The sequence below is a fragment of the Motacilla alba genome, chromosome 1 (genome assembly GCF_015832195.1).
Source record: "Motacilla alba alba isolate MOTALB_02 chromosome 1, Motacilla_alba_V1.0_pri, whole genome shotgun sequence".
NCBI lineage: Eukaryota > Metazoa > Chordata > Aves > Passeriformes > Motacillidae > Motacilla > Motacilla alba.
Window position 1 is genome coordinate 109,348,938 of NC_052016.1, and position 22,615 is coordinate 109,371,552.

The following is a 22,615-nucleotide window of genomic DNA, read 5'->3' on the forward strand; positions in this document are numbered from 1 at the left end:
TTCAAAGGATTTTATGGTTGTCCAGGAGCTAGAAACCTTCAACTACCTCAGGATGCTGATTAGAGCTGTAAATTACGTAGCACAGCTTACTCTTATCTACAAGCCATGGGGGAAGGATGTAAACAGCTGCACAGCCCCAGCCCACAGGAAAGGCTAACATCAGTTCCCTGTCTCCTCAAAATCAACACAGCACCATCCCAGCTACCACCAAATCAAGCAAAGGTAAAGGAGCTCTGAACTTAAGATCTGCCTGTCAGCGTGCTTGCACATTTACAGGGGCATTTTTAACTTAGCAGTTGCAAATTCATCAAGATAACTGAAGGAACAACAACAAAAAAAAGGTGTTATTGACCCAGTTTAAAGCACACCTGCAAAGTTTCAGAGCTCGTGGAAAATATATTTACTTGCACAGTCAAAGTGCAAGTTCTCTTGGCCCCAAAATTCAGTCCAGATAGAGTTGTGTTCTATATTCCACAGCAATATCTCTGCATTTCTCCTCTGCTTTCATTGTCTCTACCACTGAACAAGTCCAGCTCTCTCCTATCACAGCTGCCAGATGTGGAAATACACTGGGAAATACACAGAGATCCCAAATCTTGCTCCAAGGCTCAGCATCTGGTGAACCACCCTGCTCATCTTCTGTTATTCCTTAATTACAGGCGAGAAGGGACAGGGCAGAAAGGTTGATCTGCTAATTTTCAAATCAAGTTAGCCATGTTTTTCTCAAAAATCCCACACCACCCAGATGAAAGGCTAAAGAAGACAGACACAGACAGCTCAGTCTAGAGGAGAAAGGTCAGGGACAGACCTCAAGGGCAGCAAGGCCTTGCTGGGTGCCAAGTGACTTATCCAGCAGCACTGAGAAGGACAGAACTGCTGGCTGCAGGGAGACATTTCTCTGCAGAACCTCGTGGAAAAATCAACAGCCACTTTTGTGGTGGGCAAAGGCAGTTTTGAGACAAGAGGAAGTTTCATTGCTTTTGTTACCTCAACAACCAGCATATTTTATCGGTTTTTGCATTCTTTAAAGGAGATTTCAGTATAAATTTGAATAGAAAAACATTTTGCACCTGAGTTTCACAGAATCACAGAATTTCTAGGTTGGAAGAGACCTTTAAGATCATCGAGTCCAAGCCATGTTCTAACACCTCAACTAGATCGTGGCACCAAGAGCCACATCCAGTCTTTTTTTAAACACATTCAGAGTTTGTCAACTCGTTTGCTTTTGACTGTACCTTGAGGACAGCTATCACAGATTGTAATTAAAGTGAGCTTGCAAATGGCTCGTAGAAATGATAAATTATATACCTGACAATTTTATACTTCAGGCATGTAAAATGTATTGCAAAGCTTTTAGAAATGAAAAAAATACTTTAACTGATCAGACAAAAATTTGTCAGTATTTATGAAAAAGAAGCTGCCACTCTCTAAACTGTGCCTCAACAGCATTTTTGCAGCATTTTTGAGTATGTGCATAAACTACTTGCAAAAATACTTTCTTCTCCTTATTCTTTCAACACTCCCTGTAGCCCTGTTCCATTTCCCTTGTTCCCTCTCACTCTCTTCCTTAAAAATTCACTTGCCTCTGCTTTTTCATTGATAAAAATATAATTCTGCATCTAGCTTAAATAAAAATAACCAACAAACTAAATGGTGCCCACATCTGTTTCCATAACTACCTCTCTCTGTTTGATCTGGAAGCTGCTGAGAATGCTCATCAGTGACTGCTCTCCCACATCTCTTTAGGCTCAGTATGAAAAGGTCATCTTCTGCCTCTTCTCTCTCCTGTCCAGCACCCAACAGGAAAAAAATTCTAAACCATTGTCCCAATTTTTTCCATACCAACCTCCTCCCAGTTTCCAAATGCAGATCCAGATCTAAATATTTTATTGAAACAAGTGTGCTCTGCAAGATACCTGAAAACAGCCAGCTAGCAATTGCCCAAATATGACATCTTCTCTTGCATTTTTTTTGTTACCTTATTTAATACATAATAGATACACACACACGTGTATATAGTCAGCTCCTTGATGCAGCAACTGTGTTTTTAGTGTTTCCCAGCACAGTCCATAAATGGGATTCCTAGAGCTAAATATATGACACACAAGAGAGCCACTGAGGCAAGCAGGTACCCAGAGGATAGAATTAACCTGGGATTTCACTCCACTTCTTCTTTTTATAGGTTGTTCCTGCACAGAGCCTTATGATATACTAGCATGCCACACCAGTGGATGGATACAACTATGTAAAATTGCAGAAGCTAAGTCAGGGCTCAGCATTTGCACATTTTGACGACTACAAGAAAGGAGTCATTGAAAAGAAAGGGAAAGCAATTAGGATTAAGAAAAAGATGGGGGAACTGCACAGTAAATAACAAGAAAATAAACAATCTCCTGGAAAAAGATACTGGAATCTGGATAGATTATAAAACTTTAACTGAATACTGGGGTAGCAAATGACCATAAGACAGGAAAATAAATTTAGATTTTATATTTCTCAAGTCATTATTTAAACTGAACTCCTTAACAAGATGTGCATGAAAAGAATGAATGAATGTGCTTGAAAAGAATGACTGATTCCAGTCTTGCCAAGAGGACAGCACTGAGATGTTTCTCCCAGCCACAAAAAAAATCATGTCAATGTCACAACCGTATGTCCAGCACAGACTGGTGTCTTTTCCTGCCTCTCTGAACTGAAAGCACTGACTTCCAGGGCAGTGTAGCTTACCTAAATACTGGGATAATTTTCACCCTTATTTTCAAAAAACAGTACTTTTAAAGGAAATGTGTATCATCTGAGACACTACATATGCACACACAGATATGGTATTTAAACTCAATAAATATTTTGCACATTCAAGTTTCCTGTGCCATTAATTTTTTATGTCTCGTTTTGGGTTGGTGTCATATGTTGCATGCATATTTTAACCTTAATAGGCTGAGCAGTATGTTCTTGTGCATATTTGTGTAAACTGTATACTGATTATACACCAATTAGCTGATCTTAAAAATCAAAGGGATTTTTTTCCCCTGCTAGCAATAACTTCTCTGAAGCTGGCAGTATTTGCAAGGGAACACCAAAGCCTGTCTGTGGAGAGGGCCTGAATGTGTAAACAGCAGAAGAATAATCCAACAAAAGAAAGATCAATGCCTTCAAACTTACTGTGTTAGAAAGGAAAACCAAAGCTGAGCATACTGAGGGTCAGACGCCTCATCATGCATGATGAAGGCAGCCACTTGCACTTCTTGGTAATAAAATATTCTATGAAAAAATGTTGAAGTTTGCCTTTCTGTTGAAAAATATTACCAGAATCATAGCTTATATAGATTATTTAATATAAGATTGAGTCAACACACTCATATGCTGAGAAGCCAATAGCCTGTGTTTCTAATAAATGGGGTGCCTTTTTATATCCAAATAATAAAAAAACTATGGAACAAAGTGATGAAGCATTTTTCTTGCAAAATACTTTTCCCATTTCTCTAATCTACAAAAATGGACTTAAATCTCAGTTTTGCATATAACAGACTTGTTATTTATTCCTAAATTAAACCTATTATATCATCAAACCTATTTACACAAAACTTCCCTTTTAGCATTGCATGCAAATGCTCTCTATTATTTAAATGTAGGCTGGAAGGTAAATTAAATAATTCTCAAGAGAACTAGAAAAAACTTTCCTTGCTTTCAGTATTTGGCTTTGATTAAGAGCATGTAACACGTGATAAACTGTTCCAGATTTGCTGGCTCAATGCAGCCTGCAATTACAGTTTATAGAAAACAAATATATCTGACAAAGCAATGTATCTTTGCCTCAAATATGTTTACTCATATGACAATTGTTGTTAGTTTACTTACAAAATACAGTCTATCAGTTCCAGTTTTGCAACTTGACCTAAGCAAGTGGGCTCTTGTTCCCAAACACACAGAATACCACAATGAATAAGATACTTAAAAATAGGATACTCAAAAATCAGAACAAAATTAGTCTAAAATAAGTCATGGCTATTTAACACCTAAAGTTTATTGAAGGCAAGTTTCCATTATGTCCCTTTATACCTGAATGAAGATCATACTGAATTTATGACAGATCTGAAACAGTTGCACAACTTTGGATCTTGGTTTAAATTTTGGAAGTTAACTTAGAAGAGATGGAATTTCACCATGTTGGAAAAGCATTTAAAAGATATCTTTCAGTGTTTTTCTTTTCCAAGACCTGGCTGTAATTTTCTTTTCTTATTAAATAATTACAACAATAGCAATAATTATGCTTTTTTCAAACAATCTGAAAATGTTCTCAGAAGAGAAGAAAAGGCTTTCCCATCCTGCTCTTACCAAAGTGCAACAATGCCAATTCTAAATAGAAAAATAGCTAATTTTAATATATATATATTTAAATGTCAGCTTTATAAAAGTTTTAGAACAGTAGTACTATATGCCAACAAAAAAATCTGAAGTGGAGAAAAATTATACTCAAAGACCCACTCATGGTGAGGAAAGTATTTTCTTGACTTATGAACTATAGGAAGAGGCAAAAGAACAATCTCTCCCAGTTTCTGGCAATAAATATGCAAGCCAACCAACATCTGACATTCCTACAGCTTCAGACAGGTGCCTCAGTGCCACAGCCTTTTTTCCTAGACCAGGCTGACACTGCAGCACCTGAAGCAGCCATCCAACCAGCCCAGAGCTGCTGCAGCCCTGGAAACAGCCAGGGAAAGCACAAGGCCATCATGCTTCCCCAACCCCATCCCTACACTCCACCAAAAGATCCTTTCCTGATTCTTTCAGAGGTGAAGAATGAATACATTGCAGTGCTAAATTAAAGTGCTCAGTTTTCTGGATGTTAATTGCCATCACTACCATGCTGGAGCAGATCTCAGCATCTTAAACCATAAACCAGGTTTTGCCAATAGGCAGCCTAAGGCAGAGCCACATGAAATACATGGAAGTTACTCATAAATCTGGATAAGTCACTGCAATAAATCAGAAAAAAATAAAACCCTGCCTATCTGAAAAAGCAATGCATATTAAAATACCTGACCTAGGAATTTGGCCAACAGTTAGTGATTTAGCAGAAGTTCCATAGCATTTCCTAAACTAAATTCTGTCCACCACAGCAGTGGTCACTACTGTTTGTTTCCATTAGGTCACTAATATCTGTGGTCAACAAGAAACATTAAAGGATGAGACGTATTCTGGTTTTACTGCCCACAGTGAAAAGCAGAAAAAAATCAAATCCTTCCATCTCCTCTTGGTCTTTGTAACAAAAACCTGAGTGATTCACAAATGGTGATGTACAACCACTTGCAACCCTCACTATGTAATGGAAGTAATAACCCAGGTAGGCTACAGCTGGTGGAGTTACACCAACTTTAATTTGTTGCTATGCTACATGTGTAATCCAACACCCATTACTGTTGTGGCTTAACCCCAGTTAGCAAATAAATATTATGCAGCCACTTATTTCAATTTACACTGATTTTATTATTAGAAGCCCTAATTTCAATACAGTACTTAGAAATAATTAGCATGAAAAAACAAGATATAAAGTTGGATCCTGAATACCTTTTTAGTTGAGAAAGTCATTATTTTCCTCTTAGTTACTTAGATGTTTCTTACAAATAACTTAGCTATTTTCCTTGAATACCACTGTTGGACACTTGTCAATATTTCTCAAGGAAAATCTCTCTACAAGCCAGAAGCCCAAGAGGCCAAGATTCCTCTCCTCAAAATGTAAATGCTTGCTAAAGTGCTGACACTTAAATTAGGCCAACCAAGTTAAGTAGTAAAACTCCACAATACAACACCATAGCAGTAGAATAGCACTTACTATCATCGTCTTGGTAATAAAAACAATGCAGCAGCACAGGATGCTTCACTCCCACATCATGGATCTGCTCTGAAATTGCAAGCAGCAGGACTACATTGCCCAAGCAAATAAATAATACTGCCTACCACTTTCATGGCTGAACAGTGGTTAAAGACCTTTAGATGCACCCCTGTCCTCCTCACTTCCTAACAACAAAGAGAACCCAAAAAAACAAACCAACCAATGAACCAAACACAAACACCCTGTCCCCTTTTTCATGTCTTTCAGATCACATTCTGTGATCAGTAAACAGAGTTAGGATTTAATAAAAAACACAGGACGAGGACACTTGAAAAAAGTAACACCCATGGCACTTAGAGCTCCCTCTTCAGTACAATATGGCAACACTTTCCACAAGGAGATTGGCCACACTGACCTTAGAAAACTCTTTCTGAACTCAGCAGGAACTATTTGCTCAAATGCCCACACTTAAACAGGGCTACTGTGGCACCGTGCTCAAACTGATCCCAGGAAAAACGAGGGAAGGCCTCTTGCCTTCTTGGGCCCCGTGCATCCTTGGCTGTGGTGCCAAATCGTGGCCTCCTGCACCTGCTTTTTCTGCAGCAGCAGAAATGGCTGTGGAGAAGCAGCCAACATGAACAGTGCACCAACCCTGGCACGATGTACAGGTGGCCATGAGAAGTGCAATTGCCACCAGCCAATGAAATAACCTCCTAATATGAAACTGCTACTTCCAAACATAACCCCTACCTCAACTTAGAGATCTTCGTGTCAGACTTTGCTTTTGTCACCTCAGTAAATATGAGGTTTTGTATTCTTCAGCTAGGGACAGAAAAATCTTTCTCTCCTGAATCCTTTAAAGCTTCTAGCCAGAGGGAAGAAAAAGGAGGAGAAAGTGCTCTAAGAACCATATTTGGAGTGCTATCCCCTTGTGACTGAAACAAATCTCTGTATCTGCCACAGCTATTAGCCTTCTCCAAATAGCAGCTGAAGCAATATGGAACAAACTTGGTCCCTAGATAATTTCCCAACTACTCATATGGTTCTGTACAGCAGCCATGAAAAATAATAATTCTTAGTAATTTAATTCTGCTGTTGCTTGAAAAACTTATGACCCAAAGCAGAAATTTTGGATGTATCTCTAGATTCAAAACAACATTGCAAGCCCAAAAGACAAATTTTTCTAAGATTTCTTTCCAATCTTTTCTTTCAGATGATATCAACCCTTGCAAAAGAGGTAGAGATTAGTCTGCTTCACATTTTAAATGAAGTAATACATTTTGCAAAACTTATTTATTCTTCTTCACTTGCAGCTGTAAACCTTAAGTATAACACCTCTGCTGAAGCTGCAGCTCAAACAAAATGCTAGCTGATAATACATAACAGGAAATGTCCATAACAGTCCTAAAGTCCCAAATGTCCATAACACTATAGAAGACACACTAAAATGGAAATTACATTACAGCAATGATTAATGACAGCAGATTCTTCTGTATAAGACAGTAAGCAAGAAACTGTTGAGTGAATCCTCCAGAAAAAATTACAGTGCATCTCTTGCACAGATCCAATTGTCCTCCCACAAACAAACAGGAGCATAAACATAACCTGAAGAAAGAACCAGGCTTTATATTTCCTATTTTTTGTTTTGTTCTGATAGTTCTGAAACAGGGCATGGAGCTAGGGAATGACACAGAAGATTTTGAGGCTTTCCTTTTAGCCACCCAAAACCCTACACAGGAATCTGCATTGAGAGTCAAGCCAGACATGAAGAGCACACATTCCAGTCTCAAATGGAAGACAGTGAAAGACACTTCCCAAAAAACTAATGCATTAAGTATTTTTTTCATCTTTTCCCCCCTTTTTAGAGCTCTCTGTCCCAGATAAAGCATGAATAAGTGAATGCAGACTGACATCCCTTTGCAAAACCCTCCATATATGCAGGCTGCCACTTCCTTACTTTAATAAGCTTTAGCAGTCTCCTCATACAACTTTCCTTAATTAAATGTATGGAGGAGGGATTTCCTTAAAAAGAAAGGGATGTCTGTGCAAATTAAAGTGGAAATATTAGACATGCATCCATATATGCCATATATGCCAGTCCAAGAGGACAAAGATTTTTTTTTCTGTTATTATTCCTGCTATGCCTTTTTAATTAAATAGACTCTAGCTTTATTTCTAGAAACAAGGAAGGTTTATATTTTCTTCTTTGGGGGGCCTGAATTTAATCTGCATTTAATGTTCATATACTATACCTTTTTTGTTGGTTCTAATAATTGTCTCAGACAACAGTAAAGGGCTTCCATTGGAAACTTCATTTATAGGCTTCTCTGGTGGTTTGTTGGCAGTATTTTCTTTCTTCATGTCTTTCTTTATTTCCTGCAGAAGACAGGTAGAGAGGGAAAAGAAAAATAAGAACCAGTTTGAAGAGGTATTACAGAATATTCTAAATCTCAAGCTCCCAAGATTTCTTAAAACTTCTATGTACACACCTCTGCCTGCTCTAATGTTACTGCAAAGACTCTTACAAAGTTGAAATGCCACAAAAAGAAAGCAATTTTCAGTAACCTTTTCCAATGGGCACTATTGTTTTTCAAATATCTCCTTATCTATGCATGAAAATTGTAGGATAGCTTTAAAAATCTCTTAGTAAAGATCACCAAAGCTGAAAAGTGTGATGGGAGAAAAAAAAATAGATGTTTCAGTTTATCAAGCAGTGAGCTGTACATTTGATACACCGGGCAGAACCAGCACAGCGCTCCTGATGTAAAGGCAGCAAAGTCTCCTTCCCCTCCGATGAGAAGACCACAGAAACAACCACCACAGAAGGAAAAAAACTATTAACTAGGAAAATATGACAAATATTACCATAATTGGCAGAAGCATATAGCAAGACTGCTGTCAGAGCTGTTGCTATCACTGACACATTTTGCTGCTCACTACCTTTTAAGGGGATTGACAATATATAACAAAAATATATATGGTGGGGTTTCATGAAGGTAAATCCACAGAAAGCAGCTTCACAGTTACTGCTAGAGATGCACAGTCCCCTCTCTATCAGCTTCTTAGGCAGACTTTAAAAGCCTAAAAGAAAGCCTTTAAAAGCCTGTGTTGCTGTCCATACCCACTTTTACAAAGCATCCAAAATGTCATCACCTTTCATATATCTTATATTGAAACGCCACTGAAGAAAACAAACAGCATTACCTCTGCTTTCTAGGCAGGTAACTGACACACTCCAGAGGCTGAACCATTTGCTTATAACCACGTCCCAAAATATAAGGGGAAAAAAAAAGAGTTTTGACGCAAAGCTTTGCCCTAGAGCCACAGAGCCACTCAGGCTGAGGGGGAACTCAGAAGGTCCCTACTCCAATTCAGTTCAAAGCAGGGTCACCTCTGAGTGGAGGTGACCAGGCTGTTCAAGGCTATTTGAGCAGGTGGGTTTTGAAAACCTCAAAGGACAGAGGCTGCAGAAGCCCACTGCTTGGCTCACTTCATAGTGGCAAAAATTTTCCTTATACGTTGCTGGGAACTTTCTTCTCAAGTCCCATCTGCTCTCTCCTGTCCTGCCTACCAGGCACCACTGTGAAGATGTCTCTATCTCCTGGATAACAATTCTTATGTAGCAGAAGGTCCCCCCAAAACCCTGTTTTCAGGCTGAACAAGCCCACACCTCCCACAGCATCTCCTTAAGGAGCATGTGCTCCAGCTTCCACAGGCACAGAACTTGCTTCGGCTCATCAATATTTTCCCTTCATGCAAAATTCTCATCCCATCCACAAAATGGGATGCTGTGTTCTGGATGTGAACTTATGAGTGCCAGGTAAAGGAGGATTACCACTTCCCTCAATCAGCAGGCTATCAATGCAGCCCAGGATGCTGTTCACCATGTTGATGCCAGGGTACAAGACTGGCACGTGTTCATGTTGCTGCCCACCAGGACCCACAGTTCCTTTTCAGCAGAGTTGCTCCCACATTTATCAGGTCCCACTCTGCAGGGCTGCCAGCATTCCTCCTTCCCAGGGCAAGAATTGGTATTTTTCCTTGCTGGATTCCATAATTTTCCTGTCTGGGGCCCTCTGAAGAGCAGCCCTGCCTTCAAGCATGTCAGCTGCTCCCCCAGTTTGATCTCATCTTCAAATTTGATGAGATCTACATTAAACAGACATTAGAGACAGGTGATGGCTTTGGATGAGCTCTTCCCATTACAAAAACCTCTTCCTCTCCTCCTCTTTTTCACCTCTCTTACATTCACTGCCCTCTTCTACATCCCAGTGCAGGATCAACTTCCACCACCCCACAGCATTACACATACACAGGAAATACTGTACATCTCATTTAGATTTTCAGCATATCAGACATGAGCACTAAAGCATAGAAAGGACATTTCTATTTGAAGTTTCTGAAGCTGTCATCTGTGAACAGCATCGAGCAAAAGATGCACCTTAAACCTGAATCTCATAAGTTTTTTTTAACCTTTTATTTCCCCAAACCAATTGTTATTTCAAAGCTGACCTATAAGCTATACAACATTAATACAGTCTGCTACATCTGCCCAAAGCATTTTCTGTGTATCAGTACATTAGCAGAGATAAAACTTTTATAAATTACTGCCAATGGAAGGTACAGTAAATCCTTTATCTACTGCCATCACACTGGTAAAACAGTATCTAAAAGACAACTACTCAGAGCAACCATAATAACTGAAATAACAAATGTCAATATGTGTATGAAAGGTGTGTGATATCTGTGTGATGGATGCTGCTGCTGTTAGAAGAAATACAGTGCATAGTTTTGGTAAAAAATGAACCATGTGAGAATTTAAGAACACTGTATGCATTTAGAAGAATATATCACTTTCTAAAAGAAGTGGACTAGACTTAACACGTACATTATTCCACAAATTTCTTTTTCACAGCCTTAAAAATTAAAATGTATAAGAAATTACTTCACCCAGAGCTTTACACCTGTTTTGCAGCTAGGTGACAAACTCTATTAAAAAGTTATCTGCCATTTAAACAGAACTTGTGAGTCAAACAGCATTCTCATGTGAACAAGACCACAAGACAACATCCTACGGAAGACCCCTTCTTGCCAGAACTTACTTCCTGTGTGTCATTACTGTGTTATTTTTCATTTTTTATGTCAGAATGTAATTAAATCCTCAACTCACAAATTCTGAAACAGCAGTACAATATTTTTTAACTGTAAAAATCCTTTTGCAACTTCAAAACTGACAGAGAAAATTGTCTGCTATAACAGAAAACAATGCTGTACCCTTTAATCTCCAGTTGAATGACACTGGTGCCTTTGCTGCTGCTGACAGCTTTTTGAAAAAGCCTTGTTTGGGTCTTGAAAAAAGCAAAGGAATACAAGACAACTCCCAACCACTGGCATTTGTTTGTAGGGTGGAGAGTCTTGCACTTCCTTCACATCCCCTATTTGTGGAAAGAAGAAAGACACACGAGCTGAGTGTCCACTCAGCGGAAATTCACACAGAAGGTTTGGCACCTTGCAGTCACCAAAATTGTCCAAGGACTTCTTTTTTTGTGTGCTTTTCTAACACTTGTTTGACCTAGTTTTCATTACTGTTGCCTTTGATGCTCATGAGAAGGGCCATAATCTTTCATAGCCACTGCCCAGGATAACATGACACGATCAACCCCAGCAACCTGAAATTACAGACCCTGGAGGGAATTGAAAGGAAAAGTGGAGAATTGTCTAAATAATAAAACAGAAATCAAGTAAAGATTAATCCAGCCCTACTAAGCTAAAATCTTATCAGAAACATATTCATACTTAGCAATACCCTATGGGAAGCCCATATTTAAGTGGCTTAGGACGCATTCTGCAGCAACGCCAGCTTTAAGACCTTTGCACATCTTTTGAATTGCTGGTCTTAGTCTACAGCATAAGACTAAAAACTTATAAACAAAACCTAACAAATGCCCCAGCCTCCAGCAGCCTCACCACTGCAGCCTGCAGCAAACACTTGTGCCAAATTACAGCCCCTCTCCTCTCTCTGGTATGTTGCTCCTGCCTCCTTGCTGTCTTCTCTTCTGTAATGCTCACCCTTGGGGAATTCAGGATTTTAGAACTTTTCTTCAACTGTGGCTCAGACACAGCCAGGCACCTTAACCTCAGGCCATAGGGACCCTTGGTGCTATTAAATTCAGAAATATTGACATAGCCCTTTACATCTATCCCCACTCTAATCTGCTGTGAAAAATAGATTATTACTCTAAAATACCATAATGTCTTACTCAAAATTGCATTTATTCTTGAAAAATGAAGTGAAAACAAACACAAACTTCTCTGGTGTGATAGAAGAAATATACCAAGTCACTTAATTTTTATTTTAAAGCTCACTTTATTTTCCTGCAAAAAGTATACTGACTATGACTACCTGGCATATTTGGTAAATGAACTACAATGGTCCTAAAAGCTTGGTGCTTTATCAGTAATAGTTATAGAAATCTCTCTATGTAACCCAGCCCTTCCAGATCTGCAAGGAGCTGAAGGCTACCACATGAGGAAAGAGTAGGCAAATGAGCTTGCAAACCCATGCATATCAAAGGTGGCTTGTGGGAACTTTCCCCAGTGTATGACAAAATCTATTTCCAGTTCTGATTTCAAGTTGAAGTTTGCAGATATTATTTTTTAAAATAATAAATTCCATGTACACAAATAAGTAGAAAGCAAACTTCCAGTTAGGATAGAAGTCCTCAATCTGCCATAAGTAGTTCAAGAACAGCTGAATTTAACTGCTAAAGGAGGATGAACAGAAATTAATAGTCCAGTTTCAAGTTCAGGAACTGCTGTGTCTTGAAAAAGAAGCTTGTGTAATAAATGAGAGGAGAAATTAGACAGGTAAGATATTGGACTACATTATACTGCCCAAAAATACCGGGAAAAGATCAACCTCCTGCCTGCCCAGCAAGGACTTCAGTGCATCTCCTGACCAAGACTTTTGCACTGGTTTCTGGTTTTTATGTTGACTACAGCAGATATATTCATACCCTAATCAGATAGAACCACCCTCCACTGTGGGCCAATCTGCCCTTGAGTGGAACGGGGTGGGTGGACTGGTACGGCCGGACATCTGCGCCACGCTGAGTCGCCTCCAAGGGACACAGCGTGAGAACCTTCACCAGCAATCCCTGTGGTGACAATATCTGGAATAGGCCTGACCTTGAGAGCCCCTCCCAGAATAAAGGTCACAAGACAGATGTCAATGGAAACCCCACAAAGAGCCTCAGGAGAGGGACCTCTGAGGGATCCTGAGTGCAGCGCTTGGCTCTTCACCTCTCAGTTCCTGTGAGACATTTCTGAAGAATGAGCAGCTGTCTCACTCACACAACCCATTTGCAAAGAGGTGGGCTTTCACAGCGCCAACAGCTTCAAAAATATCTCTAAATCTAATCTTTGGGACTATTTGGTTCTTGGTTTTGGAGCATTGCCCGGTATAGATTTCATGGACCTAAATGATGCACTTCTTTCCTAGCCCAAACAGAGATAACTGCAGGTTCAGGTTCATAGCAGATCATTTCCAACAGGCTATGCCCCAGGAACCCAACCCTTGAGTAAGTAACCTTGCATTTCAATCACTAAACCTAAAAGATGCTCTCTTGATGTCAGAAATTTTAAGACAGCTCCCACCTCCTGTTTACGTGGGTTTCAGTGTGATTCCAGCATGATAAGCAGCTCTTACTCGGAAGAAGCTCGGAAGAAGTATTTCTCAATCTGAGAAATACTGAAAAAAGGTAATTGTTAACTTTAAAAATACACTAGGCTTTAATCCATGAAATATTTTGATTTCAAAGATGTTATGAGGGCATAAAGGCCCTTAAAATTTGTGCACCCTTTTAATACATAAAAATACTACTTTTTTGTAACTAGGATTCAACTTTACTGCACAGACACCAACAGCAAATCACTGTGAAAAGATTCTTTTCTTCTAGCAAGCTTTGAAATATATTTTCTCCAAAGAAACACAAAATCCTGAACAATACCTGAGCTTTTTATTTGGATCTTCTTTAATCCTATCCTACATCAGTATAAGCCACAGGAAATTTGAAAGATGTTATCCCTAAGCTCATCAGCTTTACAACATGACAAAACTTCAAACAACAACAAATTACACAGCGTGATGAAAGTCCACCACATAGGAAAATACAATATATTCAAGTATACCTGTACCCCATGAAATGGCTATTTCAACATGTAAAATTTATAAATTAAACACAATTTAAATTTATAAATTAAGCACCTTATCTTTTGTGAGTAAAAACCTGTTACTCATTGAAATGACACACACTTTGTCATTCTGAAGAGAGGCAAAAAGAACAGTTAACAGCTTTCAAAGTGAAAACATAGTTTTGCTACTGCTGTTTGCAAGACCTAGCTTTTTTTCTCAGAATTGAATCATTTATTACATTTCAAGGAACAAGTTTCCTCTATTTATGTGCCTTTACATGATGAAGTTTCCGCCCCTCTATCAAAAAGCTTCCTTGAAGTTAGAGCAAATGCTTGAATTAGGTCAGCCATAAAAGTTACAGTTAGGAAAGTACAAGAACTTCTGCCATTTTCACTACACCAAAGCTTCAAGTTTTTTTACTATAACAGTTCTGACCTTTACAGGAAACTCAGCTGAAAACATATGAGGAAATTCCTGCAACCTTTTCCATGACTCTAAATGCAACAAAATGCTTTTTTGTACTACTGCTGGTACAAAATCCTAAAGCCAACAGTTCGTTCCTCAAAACTGTTGGGAGCCATGAAAAATTATGAGAACAATCTCTATCGGACTATAAGGTGATTTATCTGTGTCTTCCATACGAAGGGAGCAACAGTTCTTGCATCCTGGGAGCAAGAGGTTTAATCAAAATCAAAGCTTTTGGAAACAAGACACATGCATAATGAAAGAATTGAAAGCTGAGAAAGAATGAGTCTTTCACAATTCTAAAATCTGTAGCATGTGCCCTGCTTGAAGCCAAATGTGGGAGCAGAAATAAGAGCCTGGAATCATACACAGCAAAGAGGAAACAATGCAACACATCTGAATTATCAAAAGATGACGATGGAAATGTCAGGAGCACTTTGACCCCTCTGAGATACAGAATGCTTTTCCTTCAATCCCTTTTCTCAAAAACCATACTTAACATTTCAAGAGAAAACTGCCACCTTGATTTCCTGCAGACAGTGTCTGTAACTTCAAACAATATATGAATTCAATCATTCAGTTATTAAATGCCTCAAAATAAAACTCTGCTGCACAGTACAGCAATTTAATATTTAGTCCTCCTAAGTAATTTCCTGCGACATTTTCACTAAAACTAGTTAAGAGTTATTGAATAATTATAAATGTGCTTAGTTAGAAATGTGACTCTGATTTTCAAGAATCTTGTAGTTCTAATATAAATAAACAATGTATCCTAAAGCAAGGTTGGAACAAACTTTCCCAGCAATTGAACTAGAATCAAAACAAAAATTATTTTTCAACCAGAAAGATGTTGCCTGCACTAAAATCCAGTATACTTTCACAGTATGAGCTTTACATTTTGTAAAAAACAAAATGACAACATTTCAGGGAGAAATTAGAAACCATCTAGCTTTTATTTTCCAGGCTTCTGCATCACTGGCTTTTAGTTTCTTCATTCTAGGGCAATACCAGGTCCAAGACACAGAGGGAGGACATGGGACCTTCAAGCACCGTGATCAAGACTGAGACCCCCCCCCCCCCCCCATCAGCTGGTTGTGACAGGAGACATTCACCAATGGCTCTGTCACCAAGCAGAGAGGGAATGATGGTTTGGAGACTGTGCTCTGTGCTTTGTAGCAGTGACCCCCAGCTTCTAACAGAGGCACAGATCCCAAACTGCTACTGTGCACATTTTCTGAGCTCATAACAAAAGCTGTGCTCTTGTTTCACTGCTGCAGGGTTCCACATCCTCTCTCCTCTTTTCACTATCAGCTTATCCCAAGTTTATAGGAAACATGTTCCCAGCTGTCAGGCATGTGACAGAGGAAAAAAAAAAAGAGTTACAGCTCATGAGCCTCCTGGTTTGTGCCAGTACTGCCTGGTTCTCTAACCACAGCCTCCGAAGCCTCTCTTTAGTTTCTGTATCTGGCCTTTAAAATCAAGTCTGTTTCTGTGGCTCACATGACTGCTATCTGATTTACAGCTTGACAGAGAAAAGTGTTATTTGTTCACCAAGTTTTACATACTGAACAGCATACTCCAGCAGAACAGGTACCTTAAGGATGAGGACTCTGACCTGCTTTACCCTCCTTGTTTTTCTTTTTGTGTTACATAAAACAGATGCACTGATTTGCTCCCTCCCAGCACAGATAAAGCCTTGAACACAGCCAGAAGTGCTGCTTTCATGGCTGCTCAGGTAAGCCCATAGTGCCACCCTTGCTTCTCAGATGGAAAGGCCTTATGAGGACTGCAAACCTTCCTGTCAGGACTCTGCTCCCCTGCCTGCTGTACTCCTAGAACCAGCCTGCACAATCATAAATTCATTACACTGCCGTAGGTAAAGGCTTCTACAGCCCATCTGTCATGCACATTGTTCTTTGAACATTTAAATACTCATTTCGGTATTAATTTTATTAATAAACTTTACAAACTTATATATGGATATCCTTATGCTTATATAAGGATGACCTTATAACAAAGGTCATCCCTCAGACATTTGAGACAATAGTGGGAAAATTGAAAACACCAATGTAAAAAAAATTAATAAGTCAGATTTAATGCAAATAACTAGCAACAAACAAATTTACTATGAAGTGGCAAACCAGCAGTTGTTATGAAAAAAATTAACTCCTACATCCAGAGTATTCTACATTAAGCAGGAAAGCCCTGCGCACTGAAGGCACAGTGCATCCTGCTCCTGCCTAAACTGCTGGTACTTCCCTGTGATATCTGTGTCTGAACTCTCCTGTTTATCCCAGCTAGGGATGCCCAAGCTACAATGCCCTCCATAACACAGGAGGCCACACTGTGCCACACACAAATTCTCTGTTCTCCTTCTACACATCAGTGACCAGTACTCTACAGCAAACTCAAACTCCTCTTTGAAAGAATCTCCACATTCTTCCTTTTTTGATACAGATTTGTTATGCTGTTTGTTACATCTTTTGTACATCCTTCTGATAAGTAAAGATCTTCTGGATAGCATTTACATTTTTACACATGTAGAAAGCCTTGTACTTCTAGAGAGATGACTGCCTGCTTTATAATAAAATTAAGAAAACTCTCAGTTTGTTGAGTCCTGTGCAATCTTTCAGCTCTGCTTGTCTGTAAACATAAGTGTGTGTTTCTGCATTCACTTAGCTCCATAAAATCTTGTTAAATCCCTTAGCCTCACACTTTGTACTTCAGTTCAAAAGGAGACAGCTCATATGCACCTATACCAATTAGTTTGCTGTGGGTTTTTTTTAATTACTAGAAGAGAAAAGATTAAAGAAACATGGAGGGGGTGGAGGGGGAAGGGAGATGAAGACTATGAGAAGCAGCAAGGAATACGACAGTAAGAAAAGTAGAGAGCACATTTTAAAACAAAGAAACACAAAACACCACCTGTCTCAGAGAAAGCCAGGAAGAAAAAAAGAATACACCCTCTGCACATTGTGGTTTGGGTTTTGGAGACATGCTTGGCTACATCAGTGATCAGCTTCACTACCACCAGAAGAAGCAATTCATTACATCTTAATGCACTTAACAGACCAAGACTGAAAATTATAATTAGAGCTATAAAAAAAAGGGAAATAGGAAAACCGTGGTGTGCTGGGTGCTGGATGCCACTCCAAGCCACCCGATTCATCCTGACCCACTTTTTTCAAACGACAGTACCTCTCTCTGAGGCCTCCCAACGTAGGTGTAAGCAAAGCATAACTGATGAACAGACACAGCAGATGGCAGGAAGCACGAAGAAGCAGAAGTGATTGACACAGGCCGGGTACATAAGCACTTAGCATTTTGTACACACTGTGACAAGACACCTCGAAGGAAGATTTTGAAAAAACAGCAAGTACATTTGTTGATCTTTATGTGCAGGTTACCCAAAGTAGGTGAGAAATACAAAAGCAGAAGTTTGTTAAAAAATTATTTAAAAGGTGAGGAAAACCAAACCTGACACTTGAGAGATTATGACCCAAAGACTCTAAGATTTAGAGTGGGCAAGTTGCAGAGTTGACACAGACTTTGCATTTCAGAAACCTCCCAGAGAATCACATTGTATAACTGCAGCAGGTCTCTCAACCTGCAGATGAACTGGAAGCAACTTCCTCATTTCATACTGCTGTGGAGTTGTCTGCCCATGAACCCCTGCAGCACACACTCCTTCCCAGCTTTCATCTGGGGCTGGGAATTTGGTTTGCTTTACATATTTAGCAACATATGTGAGCAGTGGGATTAAGGGCAAAAGACACTGCTGCAGCAGCGATTGCCATGCGGAAGATGCTCCCCAACCAGACTCTCTAACTGGCATTTTCTTCCCCCACCTCTATAACCTTCATGACAATGGATGGCCAACTGTCGGGTCTCACCCCCGGATTGGGGTGACCCCAAAAGATGGAAAAGTCCCTCTTCCAACCCGTGCCTTCAAAGAAAGACTCAGTAGTCTTCTGTTGTCCGGTCTCAAGGTTGTTTATTGTTGGTTATCTAAAAGATTCTTCTCCTCAACTGCTGTGGCCCGTTCAGCAGCTCAGACAAAGGCACACTGCCCTCCCAGGGGGCTGCTGCCATCTTTTATATCACACATTACGTGTTACATGTTTATACCTTTTCCCCAATGCCTACTATCTATATTGAATGGTGACTTTCTACTCTAAACCAATCTGTGAGTGCCAACATCACCAAAGACATGGAGGCTAGGAAGGAGAAAGAAAGAAGACAGGGCACACCCAAATCCCTCCATCTTAGAACCCCTGACCCCCATGTACAAAACTTGGACCCCTGCGTACAAGGCTTCAAACCCCCCTGTACAGCACTCAAAAATCCTTCCTTTCACTTTGTGACTACTTCTACTACAATACCTAAACTTTTGTGACTTCTTGTTCTTCCTGCAAAGTTGGTAAACTGTTCCATGGGTCAGATTCAAAGCCACAGGGGTTTCTGGCTGCATGCCAGGGTCTCAGATGCTTTTGACCTGGGTCTGGAACATCCGAGAATGTCTGCGGGACATTCTGGGTTCCGACAGCCAACCAGGGTTTTATCAGCTGGAACTCCTGCCTTTAACCTGTGTCTGCCAATAGCACAGTACATCTGTGAGCGTTTCAGCTGCCCAGTGTTCTCAGCACACACACACACACACATCTGTGCAGGTGCTCAGAAACACACGTGTGCTCCTCCCTGCATCCTCGGATACTGCAGGGAGGTACTGTGGGGAGGCACAAAAGGTGCTTCTCAGCCATCCTTCCCCCTGTGCAGCTCCAGCAGAATTAAATTACTCAAGCAGTTTCAAATAAAAATAAATTTCTTCTTACGAAGGTTCCTTTTTCACCTGACTATTAGAAGCATTGTTAACTTTGCTTGAAAGTGCAATGTCATTCCTCATTTCTTTGAGTAGAGAGTGGGATATGCCAGAATTTAGCATGCTAAGAGTTCCTCCCCATAGACCCCTGGCCTTATTAAAAAATGTAACAGACTACAGTTTTAGACATTCAAAAATGGATATTTCATGTAGTAAAAGTATTTTTGCTGTCAGTATAAAAAAAAACCTGCGCATATTAGCATATATATATATATATATATATATATATATATGAAACTTCTGTTGTATTTATGTTCCTTCTCACAGCCATACCAATCTGAAGAGATGAACAATACAGAAAAAAGCAACAACATACAGTTTTAGGAAAAAAAGTGCTGGGAGACATTATCACAAATTGTAACATGCTAGATAAGCAGATAAGCTATCTCTGTGACACAGACTGGTTTAGAGAGAGAAAAAGTAACATAAATCCTTTATGCAAAATCCTATCACAAACCAGATGATCCTTAACAGCAGGATTTTCTAATGAGAACATTAACTGTCTCACCCAGTATCTTGCATTCTCTGTTTAAAATCATATGGAAGGTTTTTTTAAGAAAGAATTTATCTTTTCTAAATTGTGTTGTACAGTGAAAAAGAAGCAACAACTAAAAACAAACCACACAAACTGAAAGGAAGTCCTTGTGCTCCACAAAAGCATGCAAAATACATAAAATACAGCTGCACACAACTTCAAAATTTTCATTTCAACCACACTTTAAAAACCCTTGGTGATGGTCCAAACAGCCATTTTTCTATCCAACTGGCAAGTAATGAAATATTGTACAAATTTCTCCAGATGTCTTCAAACACATAATTCTGCATTATAGAATGAAGAAATGTGCCATAAAAAGGTAAGGGCAAATTACAGACACTCCTATTGTTTTTGATAGCACTCTCACCAAATACTCTAGTGAACTAACACAATTGCTCAACCCTCTGCAGCACACAGTTATTAAGGTTATGCAGAGAAGTCCACTGAACCCTGGGGAGGGCAAGTGTCAGGGAGTTCCACTGCATGTAAAATTAAAACTGAGATTCTTGAAGATGCATCGCCGATTTAAAAGACAAGCTGAGACTTTTTTCATGACAAAAATAAAGGATCATGAAAATATTTAGAGGGAAAGATAATTACAGTGTTACAGGATTTTTAGGGCTTTGTTTGTTTGTGTAACCAGTTGTATGAAAGCTTGCAGGAATTAATGAAATAAGATCCTGGATTAAATCAGGGTTAATGAGATCAGGAGTAGATGCATCATTATTCAAATCACACACCATGTGAATAGTGTGTGCTGAGAGACTTGTAAATCAGAGATTAGAATTTAACACTCTTCCTTCTGCAGTCTGACAGTTTAGGGCTAGAGGTCTCTTTGTAAATATTGCTGGCATCCACCTGCCACTGTTCACAGGACAATGTATCATGATTCCAGTTTTTCCTGATGCTAAGCACCAACAAATTCAAGAGGTGGCCAATGGCAGAAGCAGTTCCTCAGCACTTCTGACAGTCATGTTCCTCAAGTCTTACAACCCTTGCAGCTGTTAAACAAAATGTGTTATTTGATTATTTTTCATCTAAATCTGACCTTTCTTCCTGCAAACATTATAGCAGGTACAGGTTAATTCATGTGAGTTTGGAATGGGGTCATATGTCTTATGGTTTCCTTTTTGTCTGGTGTAGCCTCCTGAGTTCCAGCATGTTGCTGATATGCTCAAACCCAGAGGTTATTTCTTAGCAGGGGGGAAAATGGTATGAAACCAAAAAGATTGAGAACAACAATTTTAATAATCCCTATTAAAAGATGTCCTGGAACCATGGAAATACCTTTATAAAATGTAGGTCACATGTTTCTTTGGAGGTATTAGACTTAATTCTAGAGATTTGATATTTAGAAAGGATAACCCTGTTCATAAATTCTTAATAGCTGGGAAAATTGACCCAAACCTTAAACAACGGGTCTCAAAAAGTCCCTAGAAATGCAGCAGCTGTCCTCTACACTTGAGACTGCTTTCTCTTGGTAGAATGAAAGTCTCTGGACAAAGATTTTCATGGTAGAATTTTCTAGGCTCTTCATATGTTCTGTCTGCTCTTTTACAGCTGTGAAACATGAACAAGCAGGGAAAAGGGGATGTATTGGTCAATCTATTCTAGCAAAACAACCTTCTATATCTTGGTCTTATCCAAGGGAAAAGAGGTATAAAGAATGCAAATAGAAGAAATAACTATGCTCAACACTGATCCAGAACAGCAAATAGTGTTGCTCAAGACTAAAAAATGTGTGATAGGTGCTAAAACTGCCTGAGAGAGTTTGATATACCATTGGTATTTGTAGGAGAGGTGCAGCCTGGCATCACAGATGGGAGAAGATTTGGTGACCACAATCCTCACCTCAAATTACTCAATCCCGTAATTACTCAATGTTTGCAAAAGAGATTGGCATGCTACCTTTGAAGTAATGCATCATACTGAAACTACCTTTGGAGTTTCTCAACCTAGTGTTTATTCAGCCAGCATGAAACTTTAAACAAACCTTCATGGCTATCAGAGCCACACAGACTCATTGGCTTATATTACAAAAAACCCCAAAACAGTATAGGACATATTATGGTCAAGTCCACATGAGAAAAAATGATGTATATCTGCTTAGCACGCTCAGCAGGTTTCCTGTTCACAGATGAGTTGCATGAGAAAGTATAATCTCTGTTTGGGTAAGTCTCTTTCCAAGCAGAGACAGCTATTTTATGGGTTCTCCCAATGCACCACGTGGTACCAGAATGCTTGAGGCTCGCTGCTATTGTAAATAAGATCGAGGTAAATGAAAAGTTCTGATTATGCAGTTCTGCTGAGGGGAAATGAGAGTTTAAAGATGACAGTTAAAGAAAGCAAGCAGACAGCAGGTGCATAGGAGTCACCAAGGATGATGAAATGGTGGTCTGACCATATATAAAGGTATATTGGAACTTCAGGACTGAGTCCTCTGAACTTGTTTGCCTTGCTGAGCATCACTGAATGATGATGCAGATGATGCAGATTGATTCAGCAAGCAGGAACAAGATTTCAGCAGCTACAAACACCCAGGGAAATTGCCTTTAAATCCTTTTCAATTAAAAAACTTAATATTTACTTTTCATTTTTACCTTTAAATAAGAATCAAGAGGGAAAAAGTTGCATATGCGATACATAGAAGAAAGACCTATTTTTTGATCTAAGCATTAGAAATTCTTTTTACTCACCAATTTATCAAGA

At 39.3% G+C, this 22,615-nt stretch overlaps 1 protein-coding gene across 8 annotated transcripts in view; it reads right to left on the reverse strand.

Annotated features, from left to right (window-relative positions):
- SH3KBP1 (SH3 domain containing kinase binding protein 1) overlaps positions 1–22,615 on the reverse strand; it is a 213,236-nt gene that overhangs the window by 125,335 nt on the left and 65,286 nt on the right. For 5 of the 8 annotated variants that reach the window (XR_005257534.1, XM_038142201.1, XM_038142178.1 and 2 more), the window contains one exon: positions 8,086–8,209. Coding sequence is in view for 7 of the 8 variants with exons in the window: in XM_038142201.1 (XP_037998129.1) it covers positions 8,086–8,209 (124 nt within the window). In the remaining variant the exon portion in view is untranslated. Of the gene's footprint in view, positions 1–8,085; positions 8,210–8,352; positions 8,360–22,615 lie in introns of those variants that run through there. The other 3 variants (XM_038142244.1, XM_038142234.1, XM_038142223.1) reach the window with 2 other exon arrangements.